Below are 12,874 nucleotides of genomic sequence, written 5' to 3'. Positions count from 1 at the left end.
AAAATTCTCAAAAATTACTAGAATATGACATGTGTCACTAAATAGAGATATTTAAAGGCGTTTAATGTCCGAACACCTAAAATTATACTGTTTGAAACATTAGACACCTATTTTTAACAAAAAATTCATTAGGCACTAAAATGTTTTTTCGAGCCATAGTTCGGACACTTAATTTTATTAAGCCTTTTATTTGCAAGTTAAAGAAGAATGGTAAAATATTATTACTAGTCCTTAACTTTTTTAAGCTTAACAATTTGAATTTCAAAGTTCACCATGTTTTCAATTTAGTTCTACCTTTACTTATAATTAAAATGTAAAATAGTAAAAGAAAAAGAAGAATAGGATATACGAGTCAATAAATAAATTTATTTGTGAATATAAACGAATCAAATATTCCTCTATTTGTGATTTTTTATATATTAAATAAACATAAAAAAATTATAAACGTTTGTATCTCTGAGCTTATTCAACATGTTTTTTTCCCAGTTATTTTCTATGTAATTAATCTGTGATATTAACTGGTTATAAAAATTAAAAAAAAACGAATTAGAATTTTGAATAATAAAAGTTTGTAAGTAATCGAAGAGAACAGAAAATAGACGTGTGTTAACTCTCAACACTCAATCCGACTTGTGAGTTACGTAATTTCCCAAAGTAACTCTATCCTCTCAACTCTTAAGTACCACTAAAAAACAATTCATAACAAAACGAAGTCTTCTCTTCTCACCGTTGAGTTTTAGTTTTGCCCAAACTCTTTTAGTCTGTAAAGTCTAGGGTTTTCCTGAATAACGCTTCCTCGTAGATCCCATTCTTTGGAAAAATAAATCTTCTAAATTTCCCTTCAATTTCAAGGCTTCTTGGGTATTGGTTATCTTCGACTTTTAGGCGATTAGTTTTGAATTTGTTCTTTGCTTCGTTACAAAGTTTGTTTTTTTTTATTATCTAAGTTTTATCCGAGTTAGTTTTGGTTGGCGAGGACCTGATGGCTAAGACGGGTGAAGAAGAGGTGGAGTACGAGAGTGATCCAGAGGAGGCGAAGCGGTCACTGGCGATGCGAAGGAGAGAGGCGGCGAGTGACGATGAGGAAGATGAAAGGGAAGAGGCTAAGAACACTGAGGCAAGGGTGGATCGGAGGGCTGTGATTCATTCCGATGAATCAGATGATCAGGGCGGTGCTGCAGATTATGACGACGACGAAGAAGAATTGGACTTAGACGACGACGACGAAGTGTATGATGAAGAGGATGAGGAATTTGATGAAGAGGAGGTAGAGGAAGTAAGGAAAGGAGAGTTGCAAGAGAATGTGGAGAGGAACAGAGAAGATGTAAAGGAATCGGGGGGTGGTTGATGGGAATAGGAATGTGGATGAGGCAATGGGGATTAACAATAATGATAATAATCATGTAGGAGAAGAAGGCGAAGAAGAAAAGAATGAAAATGAGCCATTTGCAGTGCCAACTGCTGGGGCATTCTATATGCACGATGATAGATTCCGAGACAATGTTGGTGGTCGTCATAGGTATTCAAAATTTAATCTTTAGCTTTTATGGGTCTAAATTGCCATCTTAATTAATAACATGACTATCTATAAAAATTTACTTTGAATAATCAAATACTCTTCATCCATACTGGGAATGCTATGACAACTACATGAAATTTTGGTAACAATAGGTTTTTATGCTCCAAATCTTCATTTATATTTTATACCCATATTTCATTGGTATGTGTGAGTAAAGACTCGGATTGTTTATTATCTTGGGCATATTTTGCAAAGATTTATCCATATAGTTCAACTGTTGACCTTATTAATGAGACTGTTGAACTAATAATCCAATGACTTTGTTTCCGGTGCTTGATTTCTGGTATTGATTTAATATTTTTATGGGTTTAATATTCAGTATTTTACTTTGCTTTTTTTTTCTTCCTTTACACTCTTATTTGCGTTGCCATTACCTTGCCCTGCCTTTTCCATTAAAGCTTTTGTAAACGTTTCTAAGTTGTGTATCAACCTGATTTTTCTGTTTTAGGCGAACACACGGTGGCAGGAAATTGTGGGAATCCAAATATGATAGGAAATGGGGACATGATAAGTTTGAGGAGATGAATTTGCAAGAAAAACATTATGAAGGCGTAAGGGTTTTGTACATATTCAACTTGAATGATAAGTTGTTTTTTTTTTCTTGTATTATTATCATTTGATCTTTTTTCTTTCCCTACTGATAATATTTTTCCTTCCACATTCAGGGAGGAAGATCTTCTCGAGGTAGATATCGAACTCGGAGTAAAAATAGGGATCCAGATGGTGGTTACCCTAGAGGAAGTAGGTCAAAAGCATCTGGGAAAAGCAATAATCAGAACCATGCTTCTAAGGCTGTAAGAGGGAGAGGACCTAGGAGGTATGAACCTAATATGAGAAATAGCAGTCAGGCACCTCCAACACAAAACAAACTGTGAGCATTCATATGTGCATTTTTTTCCTTAATTTTTCTCTATTCCTACCATGATTAAGTTTGCATGACATTGAAGTAAACTGTTTTAGTTCTGGGAAGCCTCATGAGAGAACTTCACAATCCAATTCAAGTAGAGCTTTCATTCCTGAAACAAATGCAGACACTGCTTCAGTTCCTGCTAGGAAACATATTGTTGAATCAAGCTTGAGTTCTGCTTCTCCCCCCTTCTATCCATTAGGGTCTTCCAACAAAGACATTACTTTGACTCGGAAGAAGGACATGCAAGCCGGAAGCATAAGCAGGAAACTTCACCCTTCTGTGACAGATGAGAATATTTCTGTTCCGCAGCCCAATTCATTACAAGGGAAGAATGTACTTGATTCTCTCAGCATGGCCAAGCTCTATACAGATGATTCCAGCATGTCAGCTTATGTGAAGCCTTTAACCAACGTACAGTTAGGTAATACTGGTCAGCCCTCTCACTCCCGGGTACAAGGGAGAGGTTTAGCTATCCCTGGACAGAAGGCCTATCAGCCAGCTCCTCATCAGAACCAAGTAAACAAATTTTCTCCACCAACGCAGGTGAATTCTGTTCAGAGAAGTTCTGTTCAAGGCAGGACACTTTCTTCTGTACAAGCAGGTGCTCAGCAGTTGGGCCAGCATCCTAGTATTGTTGGGTCTCAAGCTTCCTCTCCTCCAAAAAAAGCCACGTCAGGCGGTTCCTATGAATCTGGAGAGGTTGAATCGTCAGAAACAAGTAAATCCAAGGATGCATTGGTGAGCAAGGGAAAAGGAAGTGCTCAAGGAGCTGGAAGGGGCTCTTTTCTTTATGGTGGAGCTCAGATTATGGGAGCTAGTGGGAGTATTGCTGTCAACCAGGGTGATCAAAACTTTCCCGCCTTTCTGCCTGGTAAAGCTTTTATATTTATAGCTCTTTAATAATTTATCTAGTTAACAATATCTACCAAGTCAATGTAGAAGGGGAAAATTGCCTTATCTGGAACTGTGCACACTAAATACTTGGTGCTGTTTTTGTGTGAAGTTTTGCATGGATTAAATGTTTTAGGAGATATTAGATATAGTTTTCATCTGAGTATAGGGATCAGATGTAGTTTTGATTCCTGGGATGTAGCTTTTCATTGTATATGCTTTTTTCCTGGGTTGGCTTTGGCTAGAGGTTGGATCTTATTTGAGTTATTTGTGTTCAAAATACTATGGGAAGTTAGGGAATATCTTTTATGTACAGAGTTGCTGAGATTCAGTTCTATTATTTCCTAATTCTTGGTATTAAAGCCTCCATAAGCTCAATTTTTAATGTTTTTTCCCCTTGAATTATTGACATGCAGTTATGCAATTTGGGGGCCAGCACCCTAGTGGACTTGGTGTTCCTTCTGTTGGCATGGCATTTCCTGGATATGTTGCCCAGCCGCAACTTGGTAGGGGAAATTCTGAAATGACATGGTATAGTGATTCTTCCCCTGTAACTGCATCTGTTTTCTATTGAGAAATAAGGATGATCTTGGTTTGTCCCCCATGGCTTTTAGTTATCTTTCCATTATGCAATAAGGGTTAGTTATGAGTCAGGCAGTCAGCTTTTAGGACTCCCCATATTTTGTAGATAATATTTTCATGGCTATTCTCCATTTGCAACAGATTTTGAGAGTAACGAAAGAGTAATTTGATAATTGCTTAGAGTGTGGACCGTGGACAATGATTTGACTACCAATGCAATGCTAATTACCTCGGTCACATGTCCTCAATTATTGTAATCTGATTAATTTATATGTCGGAGCCAAAAGCATATTAACGACTTTCATGTTCATGTTTAGGCTGCCAGTATTGACGGGTGCAGCTGGAGCTTTAGGGGCAACATATTGTCCACCTTATATTGCAGTTGATGGGTCTTATCATGCTCGTCCATCAGGACAGATATCTTCGACTGGATCCTCAAGGTTGGTAGATTGGTTTTTGGTCACCTCAACCTGCTTGTTTTTAATATCATGGGTGTCCTGCTGGAAGCATTAAATATTTGCCTCCCTGCTGTCAGGTTTGAAGGTTAAAATTTGGTTGGAATTTTTTGCTAGAAACCCCTCCAATCAGGATTAAAACATAATTAACTTCAGCTGAATGTGTTAGCTATATATCCATTTTTCTGTTCATTCAATATCAGCTATTTCTTCTTTTTATTGGACCCTGACCAAAATGTTTGGTGCGACATGGGAGGTCTTATGGAGGATGATTGTATGATTGGTTTAAACGGGATATAAAAATATTTTTCTTTTCACGTAGATTACTTTAAAATGGAAAATAAGTGCTGAAAGATGTTCTAAAAGTGTATTTATTAGTTTTCATGTTCATGTTAATTTATTTCCATAATGGTCCATTGATGCAGTTTGCAATTTTTTATCAGTAGATTGTTTGATGGTCATAACCTTGCACCCTTAAAGTGTTTCATAATTTACCTTACCTTAAGTGTGTGAGAAGTGGGGTGGGAGTAAATGGATTCTAATAATATAGAAGTGTAACTGGTTATGTTTTATGCCATTTACAAGTTAAAAGTTGGTCGTTATCTTTTCTTGCTGATTGTTTAATAATATTTTATTACCCTTTTCAGCGAAGAAAATGTGTCTAACAAAACAAATAATGAATGGAAGCCTTCCCAGCAAACTAGTAAGCTATTTTCGTGCCTTTATCTGAGATTTCTGAACATAGACCTTTCCTGTTTCTTATATTTTGGTAGTTATACAACTTTCCTATGCAGAGCCTGCGAGTGATGAATTTGGGCAACGACACAATAACCCAAATAAGCAGCCTCGCAGGCAAGTTGAAAATCTTATGGTTTTTCTGTGGATGGGTGGAAATTTTTTTCATTCTGTTTCTATCATCTGTTATATGTATGCCTCTTGAATTGTTTTGTCATTCATTTCCATGCAGATATTCAGAAATGAGCTTTAGCAAGTGATTTACTTATTTATGATGGAGCCTGTCCCAATAAAAACTGATGAAGGTAAAAAAATTTCAAAGTTGTTATTATCTTTGTGGATGTTTGGAATTCTTATTTGTGAATTACTTGGTGGTGCAGGCCTTTCTTCCTTGCCCTTTGTCATCTCCAGATTTTGACCTGGAACACTTGGGGCTGCAACTAGTTATTAATTATTAGTCCTTAGGCAGTTGTTTGATGTCCAAGAAAAGCATAAATAATTATGCACTTTACATGTCTGCGTTCCCTCTCTCCCTCCTTCCCCCCCCCCCCCCCAATAAGAGATTGAAGATTTCTTGTCACTTGAGAGACTATTTCATTGATTTAACATGGCCCTGTTGCATTTTGGCAGTTTTGAAGTTTTTTTTTCTTGGCATTAAAGCATAAATGAGTTCTGAATTGGTTTATCATGTGCAGTACTTATCTTCTCCCATTAATTGGAGGTGTTCTTGTTCATTGTTTAACTTCTCTTTCTTTCTTCCAATTTTGTTCTGACAGTTATATGTGACAAACGCCTGCTCATGCTGCATTCAGTTTAAGAATATTATTATGGCCTGATGGGTAGCATTCCATTTTTTAAATGCGCGGTATGGATATATATTTAGATAAAATGATATTTCTCTCTCTCTGGCTTGCTCCGCAAAAGTTATGAAACTGCTGTTATGGTTTCTTGCAGGTTTTTCTTGTGGCTTGAATTTTTAATGAAGCTTGTGAGAAGTTTAGGCGGGCTTTATAAATGTGTGAACAAGAATTATTGTGCATCAGCTGTTTGCTTGATGAACTTTTTGTTTGCACAGGTGATGTCGTTCTCTCTTTGGTGAAAGCATACTTGTCTGGTTGATGGGTTGAGCTTGGTTTTGAGAAGTACATCATCAATGTTTGAGTTTCTTCTTTTTATTTGGAGGCTGGCTAGTTATTGAGATATTGCAGCATTGGATTCTGCTCTTGTCCAGTAGATGATTCTTTAATTTTATCATTGCATTTGGTGACAAGTGTTTTCAAGTTTTAAGTTGAAAGATCTTTCTTGATTTCGATCTCATCTGTCTGACTTGATTAAATCCCCGGTTCATCTAATTGTTGAAGAGGGTGAAATTCAATTAAATTAAGAACAAAGTTTGAACAGGGGAGACAAGTCAACAATGTTTTAAGATTAAAACTGATGCGATGGTAGGCAGGAAGACAAGTAACAAACTGATGCAATTCTTGTGGGATCGAGGTAGTACATAGTTGAGATTAATTGTTAAACTGCTCTGGATGTAGTGTTCTATTTGAACCATTCAACAATACATTGTCAATCATAATCCTTCAATGATATAGTGAAAATAAAAAAAATAAAGTAAATAAGAATGTTTTCGGTGACAACCGAACTTGAGTAATGGAGTATGGGGCGGTAAATTTGATCTTCAACCGTTAATAATATGTCACGTTTGGATTTTTTTTAAAATATTTTTAAATAGTGTAGTGTTTAATGAAAAATTTTGAAGCCATAAAAAATTAATTTTGGATATAATTTATACTCTTATTTTTGTATTAAACCTATCATTTATAGTGGGCTTGGAAACCCATCTGCGATGAATCAAATGGGGAGGGACGGAAGGATGAAAGAAATGATGTGAGGAGGCAGATGTGCAAGAGATCTGCAGAGGTTGTAGGTGTATGAGAAGCAAATAGCATTCTAGTGTGTCCATTTTGGGTACACCAATCCTCATTCTTTAATTGGATTTCAATTCTTAGCATTTTTCTGTTACTCCTCAATCTGTCATACAATCTCTTAGCTATGCCTTTTTCATGTCTAGAAATGCAATATTGCCTTTTGGTTGCACAGACACAATATGATCCATATGGTCTGTTTTGTTTATTTCCTTAGGCATATAGCTATCTCTTATTATAATCTGGATGCATCTTCCGAGTGTTATTCATGTTTTGAAGGTATGAACTTGCTTCTGGTGAAAGCTACTTTCGACAAGGTGATCTTGGACGGGTCCTGAAGAAAATTTTTAGCTGTGGAGAAGCACTATGCTGATATTACTGAAGATCAATTTGATTTCCATTCTTATTGTTTACGGAAAATGACACTGCGTGCATATGTTGATATGCTAAAATTTCAAGATCAGTTGCATTCACATTCTTATTTTCACAAAGCAGCAGCCGGTGCCATCAGGTGAAGCATTCTGCATGCTTTTCAGGGATTCATTGAAGATTTATTCTGTTTGATAGCAGGTGTAAAATGCTCCATTGTCTCCTTTTGTTGGGTGTTTTAATGTATGTTGCATATTGTTGATTAATACATGCATGTGGTGCTTTATTTTTTTTATCAGGTTCATCTTGTGTGCGCGCGCGCTAGGGTGTATGCACGTGCAGTGAATCAACAGCCATGTGGTCTGTTGGTACAGTATTGAACTCTTAGTTGGACCAGACCTTGGCAATAAAAAAAAACTAATGATGAAAGGATGTAAAAGGGCAATGTAACTCATACTCCCAAGGAAACATACAGCAGCAGCATTAGATCTAAAAAGATGGACGAGTTATGGCCTTCGTTCAGTTATTTTGCACTTCCAATGTGACACTTCTCTTGTCAGTGCTTGAAACCAAGATTGATCCAATTTCAGAAGCAGTTAGCCAATTGGCTTTTCTTCATTTGCACTTTATGAGCTGGTCTGCTTTTATTTTGCACCATTTCCTTTTGCTGGAGTTCATCTGTACTATGGTGGCTGGACTGCCACATTTTTTCATTGAAAGAATTCTTCACTTCTTGCATTGATAATATGTTTTTCACCTTTGTTTTGCACTCACTTACGCAACAAACCTCTTGCACTTTGTAGTGAAAAATGCAATTGATCTACGCCCTCAATATTGATCATCGTGAGCATTTGAATGAACTTATATTTGATCTGAGTTGGTATTTTGGTCTTTTCAATGTCATTGTTATTACTTATATGCATCTAGATTTCTTTAGTCACTAATTCCGCACTTCTAATCAATGAAGAATGAAGGTTGATCTTGAGCCGTTGATCCCTTACTTTGAATCAATTATGATTGATCCTTGCTTTAGTTTTTATTTTTTTTCCTGCATGGGGTTTTAATTTTGATTTGAAAGATTGCCTTGAACCGTTGGTTCTTAACCATTGAGAATGCACTTTTCTTGCACACATAGAGTGCAAGTGGGGATTTTTGTAATGTAGAGATCTCGTGGTAAAGAAGCTGCATTTGATTTTTGGTTTCGTCGTCTTCTACATTTGTGACATTCTTTCCTAAATTTAAGGTCTAGTTGCCGATTCCTGCTTTGTGTTGACCTTGTTTGAACTTTGTATGCCTTCATAGTTCATCCTTTTGTAAATTCGTTTCCTTGTATTTTTTTTGGTTTTCCTCTTGCAACCTTAAAATCTTCTTCTCCAATTTTATATTTTTATCTCAAATATCTGAATTTCAGACTCCACCATCATTATCAATCTTTGCTTCTTTTTGCTTTTGCTTTTTTGGGCAAATGGGGGGATGATTGTATAGAATACTGGTGCTTTCATCATGTGTTAGTTGAAAGTTGCAACAATGCATTGTCTGAACCTTTCTGTATGAAAGTTTTCTTGAAGGTATTATGTTCATTACTTTATTACTTTGTATTATAAGCAATTTTTTTGTGTGCATATTGCAACTTGAGATTGTGGCTGGTTAAATGAGAGGAAGGTGGTTCCTGGATTTCTGTTAGGTTAAGGATAGATAATTGTATTTTACTGTAGCTTATATTATTTGTTAATTATAACCGTAGTTAATAGTTTTTATGATTAATTCATCGTATGGTTTCCATCTGGTGTCTCTTTTTTCTGAAAACCTTTGCTCAAAATTGGTGAGTACTTAAACTCCTAACTTATTATCTTTGTATTGATTTTTGAAGTGCAGGTACTATTTAAAGTTGTACGATTCTAGTTTGAACTCGCCAACTGAATTAGATGTCAACACTTCAAAGACTACTGAAAAAAAGAACATGAAGAGGCAGAGGAGGCAGAACGAGCTAAGAAAGTATGTAGGCTTGATTTAATGATTCTTGGATAACATTTCTTTTATGATCTAATCTAATGTTTGTGCTTTATTTTAGGTGGCAGAGGAGAAAAATGAAGGATCAAGTGCTAGTGGCACGTTTAAGTCTGGGAAACGACACGTTGAACCTATAGATCCAGATCATTATGGAGAAAAATTATTGAAGGTTACCTACCTATATATATCTCTTCTTCTACGCATTATATTCCTGATTGAAGTCCTCTTGTGCTGGAAAGTTGTGTTTGTCTAATGCCTATTATTCTAGGTTTCTGTTTAATGTTATATTTCTTTTAGACTGGGGATCCCTTGTCGGAAGCTACTAAGTACTTGAAGTTACTTCAGAAGAACTGACCTGGTTCTTCGGAGACACGCTTTGTAGTATCCATAGACGTGTGAACTTGAAATGCATTTTTTTATGTTGAACTATTTTGTACATTGTATGTGCATTTCATTCTCTTTGTTTATATAGCAAATGAAATCCAAGGCATCTCCCTCAAATTCATCTTTACATAGTGTCAAAGAATCTGTAAACATATCTTTGAGTTGAAGAGCAATTATTGTGAACTCTTGGTACTATGATTTCATGATCTCATAACAATGGTTGTCTTGTTTTTGTTCCTTTTTCCTGAAGGCTATAAAGCAACTGCTAAGGTTTAATGCTGATAATCCGGATTCACATTGCTGCTTGGTACGTAAAATCTGGCTTGCATTGCGCACTGTCTTGCAAAAGTATAACTATATTCTTTTTGGTACAATTTTACAAAGATAATCTAATCTTTATATTGCTTATTTGAACTTTATGCAAAGTAGATCAAATTTTTCCACAAAGTGGGCTCAATGCCTGCTCCAGTGACTGATGCAGAAAAACTTGTGTGCAGCGTCCTAGAAGCTGAGCGCCCCTCCATCAGGTTTTCCAAGAAATTGCTTAATAATAGTTATTCTTCTAAGTGGGAGTTCATTGTATTACTGATATTTTATCAGTTTGGGCCCTGATTTAAATCCCTTTATTTCTCTTTCTGCAGTCAACTGCAGGAGAAAAAAATTTCCTTGGTAATCATGAAGGTATGATTGAGCTTATTTAACGTGATGTATTTTGGGATCCTTGAGGTAGGTGGTATAGTCTCGTAATGTTCGCTTTTATGTTCTGCAGATACTTTGATGCATAGAGCGGCAGTTGCAGAAATGTTGTATACCTTGGATCCTACCAAGAAACTTGAGGCTGTTAAGTTAATTGAAGATTCATCCAATAAAGTTGTGCCAACGTAATTCTCTTAGCATTCTGACTTTGTGAAGAGGATTCCATGCATCTCAAGTTACTCTTGAGATTAATTGTTACTTTCTGTTTTTCTTATCCAGGAATGGAGCACTGGGACCAGTAATGGAGTGGAAACTCAAAGACTGTATTGCTGGTGCAAACGATACTGGAATCATTCAAGGTGCAAAACCATTTGTATCAAATGGAAAGCTGGAAGCACTTAAAAACCTTAAGATTTGAAGATGATGCATCAACTTGACATGAAAGCTCGAGCTCAAATGTGTTTGGAGTGACGGATCAAGCAAGGATTACCCCGCCTAACTAGAGTGCTTTGCGGGCGTAGAAAGAGGAGTATCTTTGAAGTTTGTGAAAGCCAATGGTATGATTACCCCTTGGGATCAAATTTCCCTCTACCTTGTTTGATCATGTGTATAATTTATTAGCATTAATGGTTTTGGGGTTGAATATATGCGTATATGAAGATACTAATTTTTTACCCATTTTTTATTGATATTATTATTATTATTTTATTTATTATTATTATTATTAAAATTATTATTATTACAAACAGGCCAAAATCGGGGCCCAATTACAAATTTGGAAGCCCAACCAGATGGCCCAATTGAAACCCTAAATTAATTTGGGGGTTCAGCTAGGGTTTTCTAAACCCTAGCTCCCAGACGCCTCAATCTTTCAGAAGGCCAGCCGCCGCCTTTGCTCAGCTGCCACCTCCACGTTGACGCTTCAGCTGCTGCCACGCCACCGTCAGTGCCATGCCACCTCACCGAGCTTTCCAGAAGGCCATCTGCCCCTCCCCACGTCGAAGCCCTATGGTGAGTCACCACTATAGTCCGGTGATTCACCTAGGGTTACCATTTGGGACCGGTCCGAGAGCCACACCGTCGATGACTATAAAAGCCATCGACCACCTGCAGAAAAAGAAAAGGAAGGAACAGCGAGCAAAAACAGAGAGAGAGCAACCAACAGCAAACCCAAAGCAGAGCGAACCCACAACACAGAAACCAGAAAAAAAAGATAGAAGAGAGGAAATAAACTTACTCTGTCATCGGAGAGCCCCAACCGTCATTGGAAACAACCAAAACCCGAAGGTATTTTCATAAATTTGCTCCGATCAGGAGCTTTTTAAGAAAAACGATCACCGGAACCGTCATTAGGACGGTCCGATCTACGTTTTGGTATAAAATAAAATTTCCCGGCCATCGGATGCGGTGGTCGACGGTGAGGACGGCGAAGGCAGACGGCTGTTGGTCGATAACCGGCTTCCCTCCGGTGAGGGAAGCTAGAGAGAAGCGAGAGAGTTTTCTTCTCTCTCAGTTAGAGAGAGAAGAAAAATGAGAGAAACGAGAGTGCTGGCCAGAAGAGCCAGCCGTTTGGGGAATTTATACCCCTTCCCAAACGACGCCGTTTTAGGGAGGGGTATATCTGTAATTTCGCTTTTGGCCAAACCCTTTCCGCAATCATCTTAGTTTTGTAACATTCCATTTTAGTCACTGAAATCAAATTCTAAATATTTTAATTTGGTCTTCTAATTTTGTTTACTTTATAATTTAATCATTAATATGTTTATATAACTATTTTAGGTAAATTACTGATTGAATGTTGGGCAATCAAGAAGGATCACTTAAGGAGGATGGAGGCCGCAGAAATGAGAATGCTTCGATGGGCATGTGGTAGGACTCTGTGGGACATGACACCAAACTCTGCAATTAGGATGTCTTTGGGGGTGGTGCCTGTATCCGAAAAATTGAGGGAGGGAAGACTACGGTGGTTTGGGCATGTTCTTAGGCGACAACCGTCGGATGCGGTCAGGAGGGTAGAGTCGATAACAGTCGACGGTGCCAGAAGGAGAGGACGACCAAGGAGGAAGTGGGTAGACTGCTTGAGATATGATTTAAAGGATTTAGCCCTTACCGAGGACATGACCTCCAATAGGAAAGTATGGAGACTTAAGACCAGGGTAGCAAAGTAGTGTGGGCATCTCAGTCTTCTTTTTTAATGCCTTTGTAGTAATTTTCATGAATTCTACTTTTTATATGTTTCTGTCATTGGAATTTATGTAGGCTTAGAATTAGGGTGGCGGAGTAGTGTTACCTTAGTTTAGGTCTTAACCATTTTAACTTTATTCCTTATCGCAGC

General features: G+C 37.3%; 2 protein-coding genes and 2 long non-coding RNA genes across 4 annotated transcripts; all 4 read left to right on the top strand.

Moving 5' to 3' along the window:
• The first annotated feature begins 715 nt into the window (after positions 1–715).
• Positions 716–5,603, top strand: LOC120131713 (protein MLN51 homolog). Its single transcript, XM_039148639.1, is given in 12 exon segments — positions 716–861; positions 894–1,345; positions 1,347–1,519; positions 2,028–2,130; positions 2,245–2,450; positions 2,540–3,360; positions 3,797–3,911; positions 4,280–4,402; positions 5,065–5,120; positions 5,212–5,269; positions 5,385–5,457; positions 5,533–5,603. Coding segments are annotated over 10 exon segments (2,046 nt in total). The 5' UTR covers positions 716–861; positions 894–982; the 3' UTR covers positions 5,413–5,457; positions 5,533–5,603.
• A 50-nt stretch (positions 5,604–5,653) lies between these two features.
• Positions 5,654–6,401, top strand: LOC120131717. Its single transcript, XR_005516946.1, has 2 exons — positions 5,654–6,017; positions 6,107–6,401. It is a non-coding gene; the product is annotated as an uncharacterized LOC120131717 (long non-coding RNA).
• A 917-nt stretch (positions 6,402–7,318) lies between these two features.
• On the top strand, positions 7,319–9,827 carry LOC120131714 (N-terminal acetyltransferase A complex auxiliary subunit NAA15-like). The gene is made up of 4 exons (XM_039148640.1): positions 7,319–7,591; positions 9,325–9,444; positions 9,521–9,628; positions 9,757–9,827. The coding sequence occupies exons 1-3, from the start codon at positions 7,500–7,502 to the stop codon at positions 9,594–9,596; spliced, it is 288 nt and encodes a 95-aa protein (XP_039004571.1). The 5' UTR covers positions 7,319–7,499; the 3' UTR covers positions 9,597–9,628; positions 9,757–9,827.
• Positions 9,828–9,866: 39 nt separating this feature from the next.
• Positions 9,867–10,879, top strand: LOC120131715. The gene is made up of 5 exons (XR_005516944.1): positions 9,867–10,150; positions 10,273–10,370; positions 10,485–10,524; positions 10,613–10,724; positions 10,819–10,879. It is a non-coding gene; the product is annotated as an uncharacterized LOC120131715 (long non-coding RNA).
• Positions 10,880–12,874: the final 1,995 nt, after the last annotated feature.

The sequence above is a fragment of the Hibiscus syriacus genome, unplaced genomic scaffold, assembly GCF_006381635.1.
Source record: "Hibiscus syriacus cultivar Baekdansim isolate YM2019G1 unplaced genomic scaffold, ASM638163v2 tig00110556_pilon, whole genome shotgun sequence".
Classification (NCBI taxonomy): domain Eukaryota; kingdom Viridiplantae; phylum Streptophyta; class Magnoliopsida; order Malvales; family Malvaceae; genus Hibiscus; species Hibiscus syriacus.
Note: the sequence above shows the minus strand (reverse complement) of the source record. Positions and strands in the feature narration are given on the sequence as shown.

Coding starts and splice junctions, on each gene's coding strand:
- LOC120131714 (XM_039148640.1), top strand. CDS start 7,500: ATGACACTGCGTGCATATGTTGATATGCTAAAATTTCAAGATCAGTTG. Junction 7,592..9,324: donor GCAGCAGCCGGTGCCATCAG/GTGAAGCATTCT, acceptor TTTGAAGTGCAG/GTACTATTTAAAGTTGTACG. Junction 9,445..9,520: donor AGGCAGAACGAGCTAAGAAA/GTATGTAGGCTT, acceptor GCTTTATTTTAG/GTGGCAGAGGAGAAAAATGA.